The sequence below is a fragment of the Ranitomeya variabilis genome, chromosome 3 (genome assembly GCF_051348905.1).
Source record: "Ranitomeya variabilis isolate aRanVar5 chromosome 3, aRanVar5.hap1, whole genome shotgun sequence".
NCBI classification, from domain to species: domain Eukaryota; kingdom Metazoa; phylum Chordata; class Amphibia; order Anura; family Dendrobatidae; genus Ranitomeya; species Ranitomeya variabilis.
This window is the reverse complement of record NC_135234.1, coordinates 54,554,288-54,576,752: the sequence shown is the minus strand read 5'-3', so window position 1 is coordinate 54,576,752 and position 22,465 is coordinate 54,554,288. Positions and strand designations below refer to the sequence as shown.

Sequence of the window (22,465 nt, the reverse complement as noted above, 5' to 3'; positions counted from 1 at the left end):
TTAATGCCACCTTGCTATTGTAAGGTGACATTAAGCCAGATTAATAATGGAGAGGCGTTAATTATGACACCTATCCATTATTAATCCAATTGTAGGAAAGGGTTAAAAAACACACACACACATGATTACAAAGTAGTTTAATGAAATAAAGACAGCGGTTGTTGTAATAATTTATTGCTCTCTCAATCCATCAGGAACACCCTCGCTTGGCAACATAATAAACGCACAAGATACATACCCTCAGATGTCAGATCACGTCCCACGATGTAATCCATCTGAAGGGGTTAACTAATATTACAGGCAGGAGCCCTGCAAATGCAGCTGTGCTCCGTGCTTGTAATTCCCCAGCGAATGAATGAAATGTAGGTCATTGACCTACATTTCCTTCAGTCGCGGTGATGCGCCCCCTGGTGGATGTCCTCATATGACCTGGAGCGTGGGAAAAAGTTCCCAGGCTGCAGTTTATGAGAACATCCACCAGAGGGCGCCTCACCGCGACTCAATGTAAGTACAGATCCTGCTTTCCTTTCAGCACCCGGGGGATTACAGGCACCAGTGAGTGGTTTATCGCAGCTCGTGCCTGTAATATTAGTTAACCCCTTCAGATGGATTAACTCGTGGGACATGATCGGACATCAGAAGGTATGTATCTTGTGCGGTTATTATTTTGCCAAGCGAGGGTTTCCTGATGGATTGAGAGAACAATAAATTATTACAACAGCCGCTGTGTTTATTTCATTAAACTACTTTTTAATCATGTGTGTGTGTGTTTTTTAACCCTTTCCTACAATTGGATTAATAATGGATAGGTGTCATAATTGACGCCTCTCCATTATTAATCTGGCTTAATGTCACCTTACAATAGCAAGGTGGCATTAACCCTTCATTACCCCATATCCCACCGCTACAGGGAGTGGGAAGAGAGTGGCCAAGTGCCAGAATAGGCGCTTCTTCCAGATGTGCCTTTTCTGGGGTGGCTGGGGGCAGATGTTTTTAGCCACGGAGGGGCCAATAACCATGGACCCTCTCCTGGCTATTAATATCTGCCCTCAGTCACTGGCTTTACCGCTCTGGCGGAGAAAATTGCGCGGGAGCCCACGCCAATTTTTTCCGCCATTTAACCCTTTATTTCAGCAGCTACAGCGCTGAAATTTTGCACATACACACTACTAACATTAGTAATGTGGAATATGCAAAAAAAAGGGGATATGAGATGGTTTACTGTATGTAAACCATGTCTCATATCCTGTCGGGTTTGTGCAGGAGAAATGAGAAGCCGGCAATTAAATTAGCGGCTTTAATGCTATCTAGTGCTGCATTAAATATAAATATACATATATAGATGTCTCACTGACATATATATATGTATATAGACACATTCTATGTGTATATATCTAGTCTATTCTAACCTGTCAGTGTGATTTTACTGTACACCGCGCTGAATTACCGGCTTTTCAAAGGACACCGGTGCGTAAAAATCGGACAGAACTCGCATGGTGCGAGTGCTGTGCGATTTTTTTCTCGCACCCATTGACTTGCATTGGCGAGTCTCGTCCGAGAATCGCAGCAATACGCAGCATGCTGCGATTTTTTTCTCAGCCGATCCAGATTTTTCTCAGTCCGATTTCGGCTGAGAAAAAAATCGCAAATCAAAAGACACCTATTAACTAACATTGGTCCGAGTGCAATCCGATTTTTTATCGGATTGCACGCGTCCGTTTTCCTCGCAAGTGGAAAGGGACCCTAAGCTTAGTGCACGGAGTCCACATGCAATGCAATGTAAAACCAAAGTAGGGTGCAAAGAACATAAGAGCAAAGATGTATCAACCAAGTACAGACATTTTGTGAATATTGTAAACGTACACAGTGTATACACAATAAATAAATGGCACATTTAGTGATAAACTCGACCAACAGCTAAACTGTCAGCTTTTGTACAGAGCTACACTTTAAAGTGATCTGTTCCAGTAAATGCTTGCATTTCCTAAAATATATAAATAAAACAAGTAAAATAACACAGGAGCACCTTTTTATAACTCTGCTATGCCGTCTTCTAGAAATTTATGAATCAGTTTACATTAGGCTACTTTCACACATCAGGTTTTCGCCGTCAGGTTAAATCTGGCCAATTTTGAAAAAAAAAACAGATCCGCTGCAAATTGTGAAAAACTGAAGCGACGGATCCATTTTTTTGCCTGATCTGAGTAGCTGATATCCGGGGACAAGCTGATCCGGGGAGGAGAGAGACCAGAATGGAAAAAGCGAAAAAATCGGAGCATGCTCGGTTTTAAAAAATTGAATCTGTCGCCGAATTACGTCAGTTGATGAATCCGGCGCCATAGGCTTCCATTATAGCAAAAGCCGCATGGAGCTGGATCTGTGCTGTCCGTTTTTTAGACGGACACAAAATACGTTCCTCCGGCCACCAGACTGACAATTTTTGAGGGATCCGGCGAAAAATGGATGAACCACGAGGCCATCTGGAGCTAATACAAGTCTATGAGAAAAAACGGATCCGGCGGCAACTTTGCCGGATCCGTTTTTTTAAATTTTTTCAAAATGTGCCGGATTTTGCCTGACGGCGATAACTTGATGTGTGAAAGTAGCCTAAGTGTAACCATTCTCCTTATATAAACCTTACATAGTCTGAGAAGGCCAGTATTGATTGGACAGTGTCAGACTGCACAGGATGGGAGTGTCCATATTGTATGACAGTGTCAGAATGTGCAGGATCAGAGTGTCACAATTGATTTAACGGTGTCAGACTGTGCAGGATAGGAGTGTGATTATTGTTATGTCAGTTTCCGGCTGTACAGGATGGTAGTGTCACTTTGATTAAACAGTTTAGGGCTGTGCAGGATGGTAGTGTCACTTTTGATTGGACAATTTCCAGCTGTGCATGATGGGAGTGTCACTTTTGATTGGACAATTTCCAGCTGTGCATGATGGGAGTGTCACTTTTGATTGGACAATTTCCAGCTGTGCATGATAGTAGTGTCACTTTTGATTGGACAATTTCTGGCTGTGCAGGATGGGAGAGTCACTTTTGATTGGACAATTTCCAGCTGTGCAGGATGGGAGTGTCACTTTTGATTGGACAATTTCCGGATGTGCAGGATGGGAGTGTCACTTTTGATTGGACAATTTCCAGCTGTGCATGATGGGAGTGTCACTTTTGATTGGACAATTTCCCTGTGCATGATGGGAGTGTCACTTTTGATTGGACAACTTCTGGCTGTGGAGGATGGGAGTGTCACTATTGATTGAACAGTGTCAGACAGTACAGTATGGGAGTGTCACTTTTGATTGCACAGTGTCAGAGGACACGCTCTCAATTTATAACAGTCAGATGTTAACATATTTGTACACTTCTAAGTGGAATAACAGAGTAACATCATAACGCAAAATGCTAAAAAACGATGATCCAGAATATTTTTTAAGCTTTAGGAAATACAAGTATTTACTAAAACAGATATGTTAGGAGAGCCGACAGTGAATGTCTACCTACAAATAATATTTCAAAAATATAAACTAAATATGTCCAATATAATCTATCTTAATGTATCTTTGTGTTAATCTCAGCTCTGCTTTCTGACACAGAGTTCCAAATCCCCTATACCTCTAGTTCAGTACGGAGACCTGAATGCTGGCAGTCAACACTAGGTGGAGCTCTAGATCTTACTGTATACTGTTCATACATACACATTCATAGTAAAACAGTATGCAGTAAGCTTTTCTACTCTCCTTAGAGGTGCAGACAGGCAGTCAGATTTTTAGTATTTTAAGGGAACCTTTTGAAGCTGCTCAAATGTAGGGGAGAATGAAATCCCAATAAAACCACTTGTGACGAAGTTTTAAAAAGAGAGAAATATCCAGCTATGGGAAGAAGTGTCTGCAGGATGACTCTCATTCACTTCCAACCATAAAACTGATCACAGGTTTTATACCCACAGGGGAATTGGACCGTTCAGAAATGAACGAGACTTATCAAAATACATCAATACATAAATGCATACAATGGTGTTTTACGGTGGACTTTATCCATTGCTGACAGGCTGTGCTTCAAGAAAAGTCATACTGTTTATACAGAAGTGGAAACCAAGTATTAATCTCTATGATGCCAGAGGTAAGAAAGTCAATCCCAGGAATGGAGCTAGCCATCAGGTAGACTGGTCCTATACAGGTGCAATGGCTTGAAGGAGTTTGTTGTGCCCGATATACCATGGTTTTATTTGATTGATAATTTTATGAATGTGGGAGAAGTCCAAAAAGACATAATGAGTATCTGACCCCATGGTGAGCAGACCTTCCTCCAAATACACATTTCTTATACACCAAGACAATAGACAATGAGGAAACACATCAAATAAACATATCACATAAGGATAAGTGGCAGTCCGGATTCCATGCAGGTGCTCCCTCTACTAGACAAAGAAAGGGCTCTCTCCGAAGAACACATCTGGCACTGAGCTACTGCTGGAGCCATCATGTCAGCAATACTCCTAATATTAGAGGAATGCCCATACATTCACTTAATTAAAATGCAACATATTCCTGTAATAAACTTATAAAAGGGGATTAAAAACAAGAATCCCGAATATCTGACAATCGCTTTCTGAATGAGGACTGGAAACAAAACATTGCAACCAGTCCATAGTTAATCAATGCCGGGGAAGGCTGTCAGATCGGAGTCCATGTAATTAAAATATGCATTCCTGTCTGACAGCATCGCCTTCTGTCCTAGCCCAGGAATTTTTATGGTTCTGTAAGGTTTTAGCATTTAACATGCTTCAATGTGGGAGCACCGGGAATGGAAACCCATCAATGTCAAGAATGATCAGGTCAGATAGAGCCGCACATTAGGGCTCATTCAGATGTCAGTTTTTCACAATTAAATTCTATTTGTGTTTTTCTCTCGTACCTTTTATTGTCCGTGTATTTTTGGGGACCAAGTGGACTTTGCAAAATCAGAGAGCATGACCGATTCACTGATCAAACTCGAAGGTACAAGTCTATGGGTCGGTGAAAAAAATCAGACTTGGATGCCATCCCTGTACTGTACATTTTTGTGTACCAATACCAATGACAACGCAATCGAAGGATTATTCAAGAAATAGTGTTATCGAACATATCAGATCATTAGTTTCCTACATCTACATTTATTGTAGAGACCTAAGAGCTCTTGCTTTCTCACAGATTTCCGTATCTCTCACTGTTTTAATTATGATTGTACACTATATGCATTTTTCCCTATTTAAATAAAGGCCAGAAGCAGAACTCATTAATATTAAATAAAGAACAATAGGCTGAAATGATTCACTGCTGGTCCAAAAAGCCCATCATTGGAATACTCCTTTAAGTAGATCATGTATTACCATGTGCCAATAAATAGAGTTTTTCTTCCTTTTTATTCAACAACACTGCAATCACTATATGTGAGTTCATCTAAAAGATTAAAGGAAACCTGTAATTTTTTCTCTCCAAAAGCCATAACTTGCTGTAAGATTAGTCCCTTTGTGCTCTAGAAATGTCTTTATGTGCAAAATTAGAGGCAGAATTTTTTAAAAAATGAACAAACTTTAACCTCTACATGTGCCATATGTTAACTGCTAGATAAAAGTAGGTGGAGACATCGGGGAGGACTTGGCTTTATTGACAGCGTGTGCTGCGGTCTTCTTCTAATGCATGTGCAATGTTGCTGGTTGTACTTGCTATCAAGGTCCTTGCAATCAACCATGGCAGACTAGGGAGGTTTTGTGTATGGATGGCTCCACCTTCCTGACTCCAGCCAGAGGAGACCCACGTTCCTGACTCCAGACAGAGGAGCCCCAACTTCCTGAATCCAGCCAGAGGAGCACCAGCTTCCTGTCTCCTTACAGAGGAGCACCAGCTTCCTGTCTCCTTACAGAGGAGCACCAGCTTCCTGTCTCCAGACAGAGGAGCACCAGCTTCCTGACTCCAGACAGAGGAGCAACAGCTTCCTGTTTCCAGCGAGCAGCATCAGCTTCCTGTTTCCAGCGAGCAGCATCAGCTTCCTGTTTCCAGCGAGCAGCATCAGCTTCCTGTTTCCAGCGAGCAGCATCAGCTTCCTGTTTCCAGACAGAGGAGCACCAGTTTCCTGTCTCCAAACAGAGGAGGATCAGCTTCCTGTCTGCAGACAGAGGAGTACCATCTTCCTGTCTCCAAACAGACAAGCATCAGCTTCCTGTCTCCAGATAGAGAAGCCCCTCTGTCCTGACTTTAGACAGAGGAGCCCCACCTTTCTTTCTCCAGACAGAGGTGCCCCACCTTCCTGACACCAGACAGTGGGGAACCACTTTCCTGACTCCAGACAGAGGAGCCCCACCATCCTGACTCCAGATGGAGTAATCCCACGTTCTTGACTCCATACAGTGGAGCCCCACCTTTCTTTCTCCAGACAGAGGTGCCCCACCTTCCTGACACCAGACAGTGGGGAACCACTTTCCTGACTCCAGACAGAGGAGCCCCACCATCCTGACTCCAGATGGAGTAATCCCACGTTCTTGACTCCATACAGTGGAGCCCCACCTTTCTTTCTCCAGACAGAGGTGCCCCACCTTCCTGACACCAGACAGTGGGGAACTACCTTCCTGACTCCAGACAGAGGTGCCCCACCTTCCTGACACCAGATGGAGTAATCCCACCTTCTTGACTCCATACAGTGGAGCCCCACCTTACTGACTCCAGACAGTGGAGCCCCACCATCCTGATTGAAGCAAGTTAATGAATAATTGTCATTACAAATAAAGAACTTTAAATCTTATGCTTAATTGTGTAAATAAGAACACATTTAGAAAGCAGAGAACCTAATCTAACAACTAGTGGTTTAGATAAGAAAACTCTTCCTTTAGCTATCATATAAAAATCAAGACTTAATAAAGTCTTAGTTCACTTAGTATAATGAGAGCCCTTTGCAGGTTGTTTATATCGTACAGATGATTGACATATATCTATATTCAGAGTCATAAGACTGCAGAACTATATTAAAATCCGATCTATCAAATGTCCGTAGTGACCAGACTATAATGACTTCAGCCTGACATCTGTGACCTCTCATTCTCTGACCACAATAACTGTGTCCCATAGGATCTCCAGTCCCAAATCCTCTCAATTTGCCCGTACAATTCTATTACCTAATCTTTTATTGGGTCACAATACCTTTAAATTGGCATTTAATTGAGAAGTTTTATGCCAACTAAATATATCAATTTAAACCCTATAGTCTTTTATAAGTATGTCTGAAATAACTGAACATGTTTGCTAACAAAGGCATCATGTCTATAAGGTAGATATATCTACATTGATCCCCTATAAGGCCACCTATATAGACAAGCTGCATTGAAATATTCTTCCTCCTGCAAAATTTTTGTTTTACCAGAATCCAAATTTGACTTATAGCAAACGTAAGCACTACAAGTGTCTAATTATGTTACACCTTATAGCAAAGCATGCACATAGCCCCCTTTACAATTAAGCTAATTGTCTGCCCTCTAGTGGTATGATGAAATATTGCAGCGTATACCACTTTAAATAATGTATTTAGTTGGCCCTGCTGAAATATTACTAGATAGGTAAATTATAACTTGAAAATAGCCTGCCATAGTTAAATGTTGCTTTATTTCTTCATTATATCAAATAGATATACCTGCATTGTGCCAGCTCCCCTTCTTTGTGCCAAGTGCAACTTTGTGGTGCATGGTTGTATCTGGGGAATCTAAGTAAAGGATGTAGAAAAAGAGGATATTCGCCGATTTTGGATACAACTTGTAATAATCTATGTTGCAGTGTCAATGATGTGTAAAATGTATCTAGAACATACTGAAATTGGTGAAATAATGGTTTTAAAGGGGACCTGTAACTGTTCATAAATATGTAAAAAACATTTAACCACGAAAAGCCACTCTTTTCCTGAATCTGGTTTTGCTTTTCTTTTGATCCTGCTTCTCTCCATTCCTGAGATATGACTCGGTCTTCCCTGTATGTAAATCTAGTCTTTTTGCCCAGTGGGCGTGGTCCTCAGCTCTTCTTTGTGGGAGTGTTCTTGAGGACCACACCCACTTAGTGAAAAAGACTAGATTTATATACAGAAAACAAGAGGCCGTATCTCACGAACGGAGAGGCGCAGGAACAAAAGAAAAGCATCACTGGATTCAGAAGAACAGCGGCATTTATACCAGGTAAAATGTATATATATATATATATATATTTATGGCAAATCACAGGTTCTCTTTAAGCTTCATAGGCTTTTTAGAAGAGAAGAATTCCCTGCGCGCGAAGCTGAAGTCATCTTATTAGCTGGCTGGATGATATATACATCTCTCAGAAATAAATATAATCCTTTCAAATATCATTTTGGAGGAAGACACCATGTATTAAGATCCAGCTTAGGACATTGCTGAATGTATAGAAACTTAGGGGCTCTGCTAATGATGAATGATCATGAAGGGGGCTGGGTCCATTGAAGTACAGCAATAATTGCTACCCAGATCCTAATTAAAAATGATAATTAGCTATTGTTCTGGAGTGACTTAATTATATTTAATTCTGAGAGCTAATGATTTCAATGATATGGTGGTGTAGAGGTAACACAGACTAATGGACAGTACCTGCAGGGGTAAAGGTGAAGGACTGAACTGCAAAACAAGAAGGTAAAGACAATTTGAGTTATAAGCTCGACTGGAGAAAAAAAGGTCAAAACATTCTAGTGATCGAGTGATGAGAGCGACACTTTCCGGCATGGTCACATGACTTTTTTTGAAGCAATAGCCACTCAGCAGCCAATGGAGAGCTCTAATATATCAAGTGATACATTGCAGGTCACTAGTGGTGGTAATGAGAATGTGAGCTTAGTGCATCCCAAGGCAGACCCCTGAACAAATATGCTTAGCTGTAGCAGAGCTGAGTTTGCCAGATGCAGCATAACTTAGCAAATCCCTACTATCACATCTGTATTAACCCTCAGTTATCACAATGCAAAGTCATTGCCGTTATAAGAGAGGAAACACAAATTCAGCACTGCTACATCTGTACAACCACAAGGTAGCCCAACACAGTCTATAACGCCGCAGCAGTCAGGCTTTGTGAAATTATTAATTTACAAATTGTGATCTATGATTTATAATGCACATACTGTAAATTAAATAAAGACAATATACAAGTAAAGGAGTGCATGGAAGGCAATATATAAGTAGAGGCTTGGCTCCTTTGCTCAATTGATTACACATTAAATCTAAATATGTTGTAGAGAAAACTGAAAAGTTCTACAGCATCTAATTATTCTAATTATTTGCATTAGACAAGGACTCTGAGCATTTGCCCCGCTAAAGGTTCTTTTTGGTATTACAGGTCTATTAACCTATATGTGGGGTGGCTGCAGGCTGATATTTTTAGACTGGGGAGGGCCAATATCCATGGCCCCTTCCCAGACTGAGAATATCTGCCCCCAACTGTCTGCTTTAGCTTGGCTGGTTGTCAAAAATTGGGAGGACCTAAAGTTATACTTGCTTATCCAATGGTAATACATTAATGGCCATGTCTCACGATGATCTGGATGGATTAGAGATCAGTCAAATCAGTGATGAAACCACTCTCCTTGCCAGCCAGCTGACATGGAGCAGAGCATGAGAAGCTGTGCCTGTGACCGGAAGTAACCTTAATGATGCCACCACCGGTCATAGACAGAGCTTCTCACGCTCTGGTCAGTTTGTCCTGGATACAGGGATGAATGGTCATATTGCGCCATCACTCAGCAATGCATCCAGATGTAGCCTAGCTGGACAATGTTGTGGGACATATTGACTATCAGCAGACCGGTGAGGAATACTGTGTTTTTTATTTTCATTTGGAAAATAATGGGTAAGGGGAGTAGGGGAGTTTTTATTGCAAATAAAGGAGTTTACTCTGTGTGTGTTTTTTTTTAAACTTAAACTTATGGTGTTAGTACTGGGGGTGTCTCGTACATTACAGAGCTGACATTAACCTCAATAATTTCACCCCACTTGCCACAGCACCAGGGCAAGTTGGAAGAGCCAGGCAAAACACCTGAATTGACGCCACTAATAGATGCGCCTTTTCTGGGGTGCCTGTTGGCTGCTATTTTCAGTCTGGGGGAGGCAATGTCCATGGCCTTTTACAAGTCTGAGAATACCAGCCCCCAGGGTGCGGACCCTCTATCTTTGATAACCAGCCAAGATAACACTGACTGCTGAGGGATGCAGACCGCCGCTGTCTGTTCTTCCTGCGCTGGTTAGCAAGAATAGAGGGGACCCCACTGCATTTTGTAATTTTATTTATTGCACAGGCGCCAGCTGATTAATACTATCATCATCGTATGATATCAGTGAGACCAGGCGTACGATAATGAGAGTAGAACTTTCGTCAGACTACGCCTCTGACTGGCGGTAACCTTTTTACTGTCAGTCAAAGCTGTAGATTCACATGCTGTCATTTGTATGACAGCGTGAGAACCACAGTGCTCGAGGCAATGAACTTACCACCGATCAGAGCCGGCGTTTTTCGAGCTGTTGTACAGATGACAGCGTGGGGGAACGCCGGATGTTCAGGCCATATTCATTTGAATGGGGTCCAAGTTCGGATACGAGTTCAGATATTGTTCTGGTGCCTGAATTAACTTTTTTTTTTTTAATGTTAGGATGGACACGAACATCCACTGATCCGCCCATCACTAATAATGAACCCCCACACCGTAGCTATACGGGGAAATACATTTATTTATTAAGCTCCATATGTATTAATCTCTTCATGAATCTATCACATATCTCCCTATCTATCTATGTACTCCATATCTATCCATCCATCTATCTCTAGATCTCTACTTATCTCCCCATCTCCCCAGGAGACATAATAAAACTAACCCCTCTGTAATAATACTGGTAAATATGAGCATGATATGTGTTCTATTATATTAGCTTTATGTATGTATTTCTAGGAAATCTGATGTATAAAATAAATGTAAATAAATGTTCTTTAAACTTTGCGTTCCTCTCTTACTCCTCCTAAAAATATATGGATAAATTAACAATTGGGTGTGTCCATAAACGTTTACTCTAAAACTGTTCAATCTGACTGCACAGAGACACACCCATTTGGCAAGGAGAATGGTAACATCCAGTTGTCAATTTATTTAAAAATTCTTAGAGAAATAACACAGAAACAACAACAGTCCTTAAGAAGATGCTCCACAATGGAGACGGAGAATACAAGCATCACTAAAGCAGGAGAGGCAATAGGTCCTCTGTAGAGTCACCGGCTTTGCATCATTTATTTCGTTTTCATCTACATTTTTAATACATTTTAAAGAGTATTGCTTAATGAAACCAGGTATATAACAAAACGGCTGTAATGAGATCTTGAAAAGATATCGTGTCATATCTCATACTTTTCATTTTCTCCTAATTCCTCATTCCAGGAACAAATTGTAACACTACTCTCCGGCCCTCCTTCTTATATTTCTCCTGCCTTTGTTTCCCTGAAATTTCCATAATTCCAACCATTAATATTCGCTGTCTGGAGAGTTCAAACATCTGACATGATCGTATCTCAAGAGAAGCCGTGCCACAATATACCGCGCTGGATCCTGCTTTCAAGTACTATTGGTTTGATCTAACATCTTATCCATTTGATCTTCTGCTCTGCAAAGATCTATCAAATTCCCTGGTCCTGGAGAAGCACCAGCTTCTTATGTACCAGGAACTCATACATCCGCCTACAACAAGCAAGGACTGCAGAATTATCTGGGTCAGCGTACTACTGGAGATGTGGTGGTGGAAGAATAATGAGAGGACTTTACCTACTAGAGAATGGCGATACACAGAAACCTACATAAATATCTATGTACTCTTATCTATCTATTTATCTATCTATCATCTATCATCAACATTATCTATCTATCTCCTATCTATCTATCTATCTATCTATCTATCTATCTATCTATCTATCTATCTATCTATCAGTCAGTAGGATCAACCCTCCTAAGCACACAGGTCAGAAAAAGTTGAATTAAATGATACCTTGATATCGGCAATTTAATGATTTATTCCAGCAAAATCCACAATTTAATATGTAAATGAGCTGTTAAGATTTATGGATCAGACACTGACCTCCTTGAGAATCTGATCTGCCTCCAGAGCTTATTTTAAAACATATGGGAAATGTGGATCAGGACAACAGACTGTCAGTCATTACATGTCTCACACTGGTAACTCCCCTTTCAATTAAAATAAGCTCTGGAGGCAGATTCTCGGGGAGATCTATGTCCGGCCCAAAGATCTTAACAGCTCATTTACATATAAAGAAAACATTGAATAAAACATTGGATTGCAGATATCAGGGTATCAGATTATTCAGTTTTCTATGATCTGCATATCCATACAGACGAGGAGGGTGGATCCTACTGACAGATTCCCTTTACGTTTTCTGCTGGCTTAGCACTGGTGAGAAGACATATAATAATTATTTGGGAACATTTTTCAGTATTTTTTCTTTCTCCACAACATATCTATCACTGGTTAACTCCAAGTTCAGTTTTTATATAGAATCACTGCTGGCTAACAGACTTTGTTGGGTACCCAAGATACTTCACTGCACGAAACGCATTTCACGTCATTCCTTGCATCCTAATCCCGGAATGAAGATTGCACTGAATGTTCTATTTCATCTCTTACCGGCATAGTTGCTGAGTCCCTTTCTCTTCTTTCTGCGCCAGTACAGCCATATGCTGAATCCCATGAGAATTACCCAGCATGCACCACCAATTCCTGCGATGAAGGCCGGTTGTTTTACAACATCAGTGATCTGCTCGGTGATGCTGTTGTTATTCTCGGTGATTACAACTTCATTACGATTTCCTGCAAAAAAAAAAATCACATATGTAAAAATGTAATAATATATTAATGGAATAATGGAAGAGAAGATGTAAGAGATAATGGCATCCATTTATAGATCGTGGAGCACAATGCAGCCAATCAGATTTCTGTGTTACTTGATTTTATATTTAGCAAGGGCGAAACTTACAGGTTAGACGTCGTAGTGGTTGGCATGGGTCTTATCAACTGGACATATAGATATTACTTGAAGTGGTGGTGGAGCAGATCACTATCCCAAAGAAGTAGCTGGAGCGTAAGGGGGACTAGAAAAGCAGGAGAGCCTAGATTTCCTCCAACAAGCCACTTTGATATAGCCAAGGTACTTAGAGAAGGCAATAAACCAAATCAGTGTCCTACGCAAAGGAAAGACTCTCGACTCTCTGAATTCTTAATTATTTCAGCAAAAAGATTTGAGATGCCAGGTTCTGACCTCTGGTCCTATCTTATGGTGCAGCTCGACTTCACTTCTGCAGCTGGCATCCTCATGAGTACCTCTCTTGCGTCCTAGGCCCAAAGGAGTCATGATGTAGCTGCAGGCTCGGCCTAGGAGTCCAGGAAGCATCAGAGACACTCATGAGGTGTTGGGCCACGAATGACGGTCACAGAAGTGAAGTGCAGATGCAAAAGAGGGCTTTGCCAGAGGTTGGAACTAAATACTATGAACACTTTTCCTTCCTCATCTGTAATGATAGCATCCCTTAGGGCAATATTACAAGTGCCATTAAATGGGATTTTCCCCACTTTCTTAAGAAGCTTAGACACATCAGCAGTTTCTCATTAGCCACAGTGATACCCTCCCTGGATGTTGATGCTAATGGATGACTTAGTAGTAGTGAGTGTAGAGGAGCAATGCAACTCCTGGAGGTGAATACATTTTTTTTCTTTTATATGCCACACTGGGCTCTCTGATAATACATTTTAAAGTAGGGGAAAATCCCTTTAGAGGAACTATACAGCGAATTACACTATATATAGTGTCTTGCTAAGTTAGGAAATGGATTTGCTCACACCTGGAATTTTGCAGTGTATTTATATGGCATTATGTACTTACAATTGCTCATTTTGCCTTTCTACCCAAATAATTAGTCTCTTTTCCATTAGGTTTATGACATTATATGATTACAAACTGAATAGCTGAATCCTTCTAAGCTCTATGTAGAAACAGGAGGTCAATTTTCCCTGTATGAGTCATCATTGCAAATGTCCCTGGCAGTGGGGAGGAGGAAGCAGCTGGGTCAGGAGTTGAAGAGGGGAATAATAAATGCAGGGACAAGAGACTTCCTGTTTCTATATAGAGCAGAGAAAAGAGAAGAATTAGCTGGATAGAAAGGCAAAATGAGCAATTGTAAGTATCGTAATACATTAAGAAGATATCAAATTTGATGTTAGGAGGAGAGCTTCTTTAACATGTGCTGTAGACAAATCACATTTTTACTGTCAGGAGTGCAGGTTGTGGCTGGAGAAATGAAAGTAAAAAAAACACTGTAAAAATGCCATGTGTGAACATAGCCTATGTGCTTGAGTAGATGCGTCCACCCTCATAATACAATTCCTTTAAAGTTAGCTGTAATTTATATTACAATCACTGGCTGGCCACACAGAGACAGACGGGCAAAAACATCTTGTGACAGAATATCACAAAAAAACATTTTACTTAAATGCTGGTTATGTTCCTCTACATGTCTCAGGATATAATACGCTTAGAGCCAAAGTAAGGAAAACATACTGCATAGAGTATTTGTTTTGTGCATTTTTGCATAATTACTTTATGTGCTTGCGCCCAAAGCCAAAGATTTGACTCAAGTTGCAAAACTGACAATTGGGTCAGCAACATAAATGGTGCCTACTAGTGATGAGCGAATATACTCGTTACTCGAGATTTCCCAAGCACGCTCGAGTGTCTTCCGAGTATTTTTTAGTGATCGGAGATTTAGTTTTCTTCGCTGCAGCTGAATGATTTACATCTGTTAGCCAGCTTGATTACATGTGGGGATTCCCTAGCAACCAGGCAACCCCCACATGTACTCATGCTGGCTAATAGCTGTAAATCATTCAGCTGTGGCGAAGAAAACTAAATCTCCGATCACTAAAAAATACTCGGAGGACACCCGAGCTCATCACTAGTGCCTACACACAGAACACAGAAGACTATGCTACATCACTACTATTACTAAGAGGGGTAAACAGGCTCGTTTCTCATTAATAAAGTTGGATAATTTTTGCCCGATTCTTGAGTTTCCATTGACTAAAAATTTGCCCAACGTCATCGGAAATTGACTCAGTCGTATGCAATTCCAGAATTTTAATTGTTTCCAAATCCTGGTTAAAGACATAATTGCAATTTACTGGATGATATTTATTAGTATCGGTCCTAAAACTCTAGAACTCCGATGGATAATATATACGGGAAGCCACAGGTATGTTTGTACTGGAAGGTCTGTGAAAGCAGGTGTTACAGGAACAATACTGTCAGTGCCACTAATTAGATGGAAGACAAGCCATGAGGGTGACCTGCATCCCGCCATTGTTCTGCCAACAAAGATGTAATGATATACAATGTCTTCCTCCAACTGGAGACTAATGAAGAATAAAACTAATTTGCTGAAGCAAAAATTAATTAGTCACATCCAAATCAACTGCAATTAATACCGTGAAAGTTTGCAAGTCTGAACCAACCAAGCTTATTGCAATTTATGCTATAAAAATGCAATCCTAAGCGCTACGTATCAGCAAGTACAATTTTACCCGCGCAAGTGTAATTTGGACTAAATTAATGTGTTAGATACAACTATGGATTCATAAACTGTTAGCGGATCAGGCAAGAGAGAAGTAATGTCTTCATGGGCCATTAAACCTAATATAGAGGTCAAGTTATAGATGAATGGTAGCCGGCACATGAGGCTGACGCTGAAGAGATGATTGAATTTTTTTTGCTGCTCACCTTAAAATCTATCGGACTTATTGTAATATAGCATTGGGGAGTCCTCATCAAACTTTGGTGGCAGAAATTAAGACACTTCATACATTTTGATGAATAACACCTGTGCTAATACTAACCTACAAAGCCATCCATAATCTGTCTCCCCCATATATCTCTGAACTAATCTCCAGATATCTTCCCTCACATAATCTCCGGTCCTCCCAAGACCTCCTTCTCTCCTCTACACTTATTCGCTCCTCACCCAACCACCTCCAAGACTTCTCCCAAATATCCCCCATCCTCTGGAATTCTTTGCCCCAACACGTCCGACTATCAACCACATTCGGATCTTTCAGACGGAACCTGAAACTCACCTCTTCAGGAAAGCTTACAGCCTGCACTGACCCTGCTGCCTTCTCACCACTACCGAAGCTACCGCCTCACCAACACCGGAGCTCCTACAACCCTCAACCTATTGTCTCCATCTCCACCATCCTGTAGAATGTAAGCCCCCAAGGGCAGGGTCCTCGCCCCTCTGTATCAGTCTGTAATTGTTAGTTTGCTTACTGTAAGTGATATCTGTAATTTGCATGTGACCCCTCCTCATATACAGCATCAAGGAATCAATGGTGCTATATAAATAAATAATAATAAAAATAATAATTTTTAAAAAGGAAATGACTGTTCAAACAAAGCTCAGGTGCTGGGTTCAGCTTTGACCTTGTCAAACAGTTCAGTGCCCCTTGCTACCTACTTACTAGGTACCATCTATCTCTGCGATCTGACAGCTCCTGTAAAGCCAGAGATGTCAATCAAGGCAGAAGGGCTGGGGAAGAGATACAAGTAGGGGCGAACAAAGGTGCGCTAAACATTTTGACCAAGGTTGTACTAATAGTCAGTGCTTTGTTTGTACAGTTATTTTGATGCACAGCAAACTACTGCAAAAGATTGATTCCCAAACACTTTGTCGCATTGGCAAATTGTGAAAAAGGGTCGTAGACTTCTAAGCAGGGGCGTAACTATAATAGGTTCAACCAGGCCCCGTAGCTCGGGGGGGGGGGAAAGACCCTTTGGACCAATTGAATAGACCACTATTAAAAATTACTATTAAAAATCTGCAATAATTGGGACCACGTTGGAGCTTTTGCATTGGGAGCCAAAAGCTTAAAGTTACTCCACCGCTTTTAGGTTCTAGGAAACACCAACAAGCCACAAGTATATAGCAGAAAATTGAAAAAAGAAAAATATATATATTACTAGCTGAAGAGCCCGGCATTGCCCTGACATAGTAACTAATGTCGTCCTGCGTTCTCCCCTCTCTCCACTCACCATCCGCCTCTCTCCCTCCGAAGCCCAGCTCTCCACCCGCCGTCCAGCTCTCTCCCTCCGAAGCCCAGCTCTCCACCCGCCGTCCAACTCTCTCCCTCCGAAGCCCAGCTCTCCACCTGCCGTCCAGCTCTCTCCCTCCGAAGCCCAGCTCTCCACCTGTCGTCCAGCTCTCTCCCTCCGAAGCCCAGCTCTCCACCCGCCGTCCAGCTCTCTCCCTCCGAAGCCCAGCTCTCCACCCGTCATCCAGCTCTCTCCCTCCGAAGCCCAGCTCTCCACCCGCCGTCCAGCTCTCTCCCTCCGAAGCCCAGCTCTCCACCTGCCATCCCGCTCTCTCCATCTGCAGCCCCACTCTCCAATCACCATACCACATTTTCCATCCACAGCCCCGTGCTCTCCCTCAGCAGCCCCTGTCTCCACTGGCTATCCCACTCTCTCCCTTGCAGCTCCACTCTCCACCCGCGTCCTGCACTTTCCCTCTTCAACCTCGCTCTCCAGCTACCATTGGGCTGAGCTATGTGGAGTGACTTGATACATACACACACACATACATACACTCAGCTTTGTATATATAGATATACATAATACTAAAAGAACTAAAATAATTTTTAAGGTAGAGTTGTGTTATTTTTTCTTTTAGATGTAGCACATTATGTATATATATATTTATATATATATATATATATATATACACATACATACATATATATATAGACATACACATACTGTATATACATACATACACATATATATATACATACACATATATACACATAGATATAGACATACACATATATACAGTATACACGCATACACTCTATGTGCTACAATCTAAAAGAAAAAAAAAACGCTACTCAACTGTCTTTTCCTCTGAAGCTCCAGCTTAGGAATTCTTTTAGTTCTCCTGTTTTTTGGTTGCAAGCGGCAGGCAGATGACTGTTGAAGAAAATCAATAGCCTTAACAGTCACATGCTGTACTATTGACATCATGGCGCCCATCAATGAGCGGTGATGCCAATAGTAGATCGTGACTTTGATCAACATATGATTGGTATCAAGTGCCGGTGGCTCATAACTAAAGGCCATAAGCATCATCAGAAATTGTGTAATAGAAGCGGTTAGTAGTTTATTTTGCTATTCTGTTTAAGTGGATCCGTCACGAGAAATATTATTATGAAAATCCATGTCAGAATGACTGTAGCTGTTTAATCCTCTGTGAAAGCTTAAGCTCAATTTCCACCCACCTAGCCTAATTAGCAGCTTATCAATGTCCTCCTAACTGCTGAGACCTAACACTACTCAGTACAAGCTGCAGTATCAGCCAGGCTGGGTGAGTGCAAACTGTATACACTAGTACTCATCATGAGGTCTCTCACTCTTTAGCTCAAGTCAAAAAATAATCATCCTAATATCAGAATTATGCAACCATTCTGGTGTGGATTCTCAAAGTAAGCACACCAGCCACATCAAGTCTAAGAGATTTATCTAACACTGTATTGTGAAATCTGTTGTTAGATCTGTTTGATCTTTAGCACTCGGCACAATATAATAAAATACAGGCTGCATAAAACACTAGAGAATGAAATATAAAATACAAGTTTACATAAGCAAATAACCTTGAGATGATTTGATCTGTACTTATATATTCCCCAACCGTGTGTTCACATTTCCATTCAATACTCTAATTATCTGTTTTATTAGAACAGAATAGATATATTTTATTAGTGATATAAATGAGGCACTGATCCTGAACTAGTAATGATTTTCCGGGGCTGTTTGTATTTGGCGATCAATATGTGTTATTCTACAATATAGAAAAGACAAAGGGGGTTAATAAGGAGTCCAATTACATTTTTTACAAAGCAAACAGTAAAACCCTCTCATCAGTCAATGTGACCCATAGGTGCTATTTCATCTAGCCCGCAACTCCACGGAGTTAATGAAGAAAAAATCCAAAAAGGAATATATACGATATAAGAGCGGCATAATTGCTTTCAATGCTCAGAGTATTAATGACATAAAAGAAGGTGTCATAAAATGATTGTCGAGGCAGGGACGCCGAGATCGTTAAGGAAACAATTAGCTGCCATCTTGAGCATAATTATCTGGAAAAGATGGCTCCTTTGGGTTGGCGTTCTTTTTATGTCCAATATACTTGTTCTTTTATCTGGTATTTACTGCAGAAACCTTTTAACTCCATTTGGCAGGGTGTACGGCGTGAAGTGATGGGCTGGGGATAAGCCAGAACAGACGGTTACATGGATATTACACATATGACCTCAATGTATTATATATGTTTCTATCAACTATATGCGAGCAGAGGTCAAAGTCATAGAGATTAAATGCTGTTCGTAATGTCTACTACTATTTATTTTCTGTTATTGTTAATAGCCACAACATATTCAGAGGCAGAGCTGGACTGGCTATCTGGCAATTCTCACAAATGCCAGATGGGCTGGTTCGCCTGTGGGCTGCATTGGCCAGCAACATTATTAACACTTTTGACATCATTAGGATGCTGATACTGTAAAAACTGTAGCTGAGAAGTGAGCCATTCACAGCTTGGTTAGACAGGCTGCTGACAATTTCCGCCATGCAAAAAAGTTGGCAACCCAAAGGAAGTATCAGGCGGTGATGCAATGACAACATTTCACTGCCTCAGAGGAGGAATGGGTCACTCTGGCATGGGAGCAAGGGGGGTGAGGATTAGTTTGTTTTATTCTTTAAGCAAGGAGGATTATTATTATTAGTTATAAGTGGCACGTTTGGTGTCATTATCAAAAGGAAGGGAGGCACAGTGGGGTGGACACTGTCAAATAGAGACATGCACACTCAGTTGGACATTGTTAAAAGGAAGGTGGGCACACTGAGTTGGGCATTGTGAAAAGAAAGGTAGACACACTGAACGGGACATTGTCAAAAGAAGGGGAAGCACACTGAGCGTTACATTGTTACTGGGAAGGTAGGCACACTGAGGGGGACATTGTCAATAGGAGGGGAAGCACACTGAGGGGGACGTTGTTAATGGGAAGGTAGGCACACTGAGGGGGACATTGTCAATAGGAGGGGAAGCACACTGAGCGGGACATTGTTACTGGGAAGGTAGGCACACTGAGGGGGACATTGTCAATAGGAGGGGAAGCACACTGAGCGGGACATTGCTAATGGGAAGGTAGGCACACTGAGGCAGACATTGTTAATGGGAAGGTAGGCACACTGAGGGGGACATTGTCATAGGAGGGGAGGCACACTGAGCGGGACATTGTTAATGGGAAGGTAGGCACACTGAAGGGGACATTGTCAATAGGAGGGGAAGCACACTGAGGCAGACTGTTATGAGCTGGTGGTTTAGGAGCAACATGGGACGTGCTCTGGAGAAGGTGGTACCTGTACTGACCGCAGTTCCTGAGCTTAACACAACACTGGAAGTAGCCGTGGGATGTTCCTGTCACTCCCTAGACACCTCGTCACAGCCGGAGGACTAACTACCCCTAAAGATAGAAACAGGAAAGCTATCTTGCCTCAGAGAAAATTCCCAAAGGACAGACAGCCCCCCACAAATATTGACTGTGAGTGGAGAGGGAAATGACATACAGTTAGGTCCATATATATTTGGACAGAGACAACATTTTTCTAATTTTGGTTATAGACATTACCGCAATGAATTTTAAACAAAACAATTCAGATGCAGTTGAAGTTCAGACTTTCAGCTTTCATTTGAGGGTATCCACATTAAAATTGGATGAAGGGTTTAGGAGTTTCAGCTCCTTAACATGTGCCACCCTGTTTTTAAAGGGACCAAAAGTAATTGGACAGATTCAATAATTTTAAATAAAATGTTCATTTCTAGTACTTGGTTGAAAACCCTTTGTTGGCAAGGACTGCCTGAAGTCTTGAACTCGTTGACATCACCAGACGCTGTGTTTCCCCCTTTTTGATGCTCTGCCAGGCCTTCACTGCGGTGGTTTTCAGTTGCTGTTTAATTGTGGGCCTTTCTGTCTGAAGTTTAGTCTTTAACCCCTTTCTGTCATCGGACGTACTATTCCGTCCATGTGGGGTGGGCCCTACTTCCCAAGGACGGAATAGTACGTCCAGCACGATCGGCCGCGCTCACGGGGGGAGCGCGGCCGATCGCGGCCGGGTGTCAGCTGCCTATCGCAGCTGACATCCGGCACTATGTGCCAGGAGCGGTCACAGACCGCCCCCGGCACATTAACCCCCGGCACACCGCGATCAAACATGATCGCGGTGTGCCGGCGGTACAGGGAAGCATCGCGCAGGGAGGGGGCTCCCTGCGTGCTTCCCTGAGACCCCCGGAGCAACGCGATGTGATCGCGTTGCTCCGGGGGTCTCCTACCTCCTATCCCTGCAGGCCCCGGATCCAAAATGGCCGCGGGGCTGCATCCGGGTCCTGCAGGGATCACTTCCGGGTGCCGAGCAGGCTGCAGATGAAAGCTGCAGCCTGCACGGCTGTAAGTGAGATCGGAGATCTCACAGAGTGCTGTGCACACTGTGAGATCAGCGATCTGTAATGTCCCCCCCTGGGACAAAGTAAAAAAAATTCCCACATGTGTAAAAAAAAAATAAAAAAAAAAATTCCTAAATAAAGAAAAAATATATATATTATTCCCATAAATACATTCCTTTATCTAAATAAAAAAAAAACAAACAATAAAAGTACACATATTTAGTATCGCCGCGTCCGTAACGACCCCACTTATAAAACTATATCACTAGTTAACCCCTGCAGTGAACACCGTAAAAAAAAAAAAAAAAAAACGAGGCAAAAAACAACGCTTTATTCTCATACCGCCAAACAAAAAGTGCAATAACACGCGATCAAAAAGACGGATATAAATAACCATGGTACCGCTGCAAACGTCATCTTGTCCCGCAAAAAACGAGCTGCCATATAGCATCATCAGCGAAAAAATAAAAAAGTTATAGTCCTCAGAATAAAGCGATGCCAAAATAATTACTTTTTCTATAAAATAGTTTTTATCGTATAGAAGCGCCAAAACATAAAAAAAATGATGTAAATGAGGTATTGCTGTAATCGTACTGACCCGAAGAATAAAACTGCTTTATCAATTTTACCAAACGCGGAACGGTATAAACGCCTCCCCCAAAAGAAATTCATGAATAGCTGGTTTTTGATCATTCTGCCTCACAAAAATCGGAATAAAAAGCGATCAAAAAATCTCCCGTGCCTGAACATGTTATCAATAAAAACATCAACTCGTTCCGCAAAAAACAAGACCTCACATGACTCTGTGGACTCAAATATGGAAAAATTATAGCTCTCAAAATGTGG

The 22,465-nt window shown here is 41.6% G+C and overlaps 1 protein-coding gene across 16 annotated transcripts in view; it reads right to left on the bottom strand.

The window, feature by feature from the left end:
• The window catches only part of ROBO2 (roundabout guidance receptor 2), a 1,292,543-nt gene that overhangs the window by 65,935 nt on the left and 1,204,143 nt on the right, over window positions 1-22,465 (bottom strand). For 7 of the 16 annotated variants that reach the window (XM_077294052.1, XM_077294053.1, XM_077294064.1 and 4 more), the window contains 2 exons: window positions 12,705-12,887; window positions 8,628-8,654 (listed from right to left, as the gene is read on the bottom strand). In XM_077294052.1, coding sequence (XP_077150167.1) covers window positions 8,628-8,654; window positions 12,705-12,887 — 210 coding nt within the window. Of the gene's footprint in view, window positions 1-7,666; window positions 7,736-8,627; window positions 8,655-12,704; window positions 12,888-22,465 lie in introns of all 16 variants that reach the window. The other 9 variants (XM_077294049.1, XM_077294050.1, XM_077294062.1 and 6 more) reach the window with 2 other exon arrangements.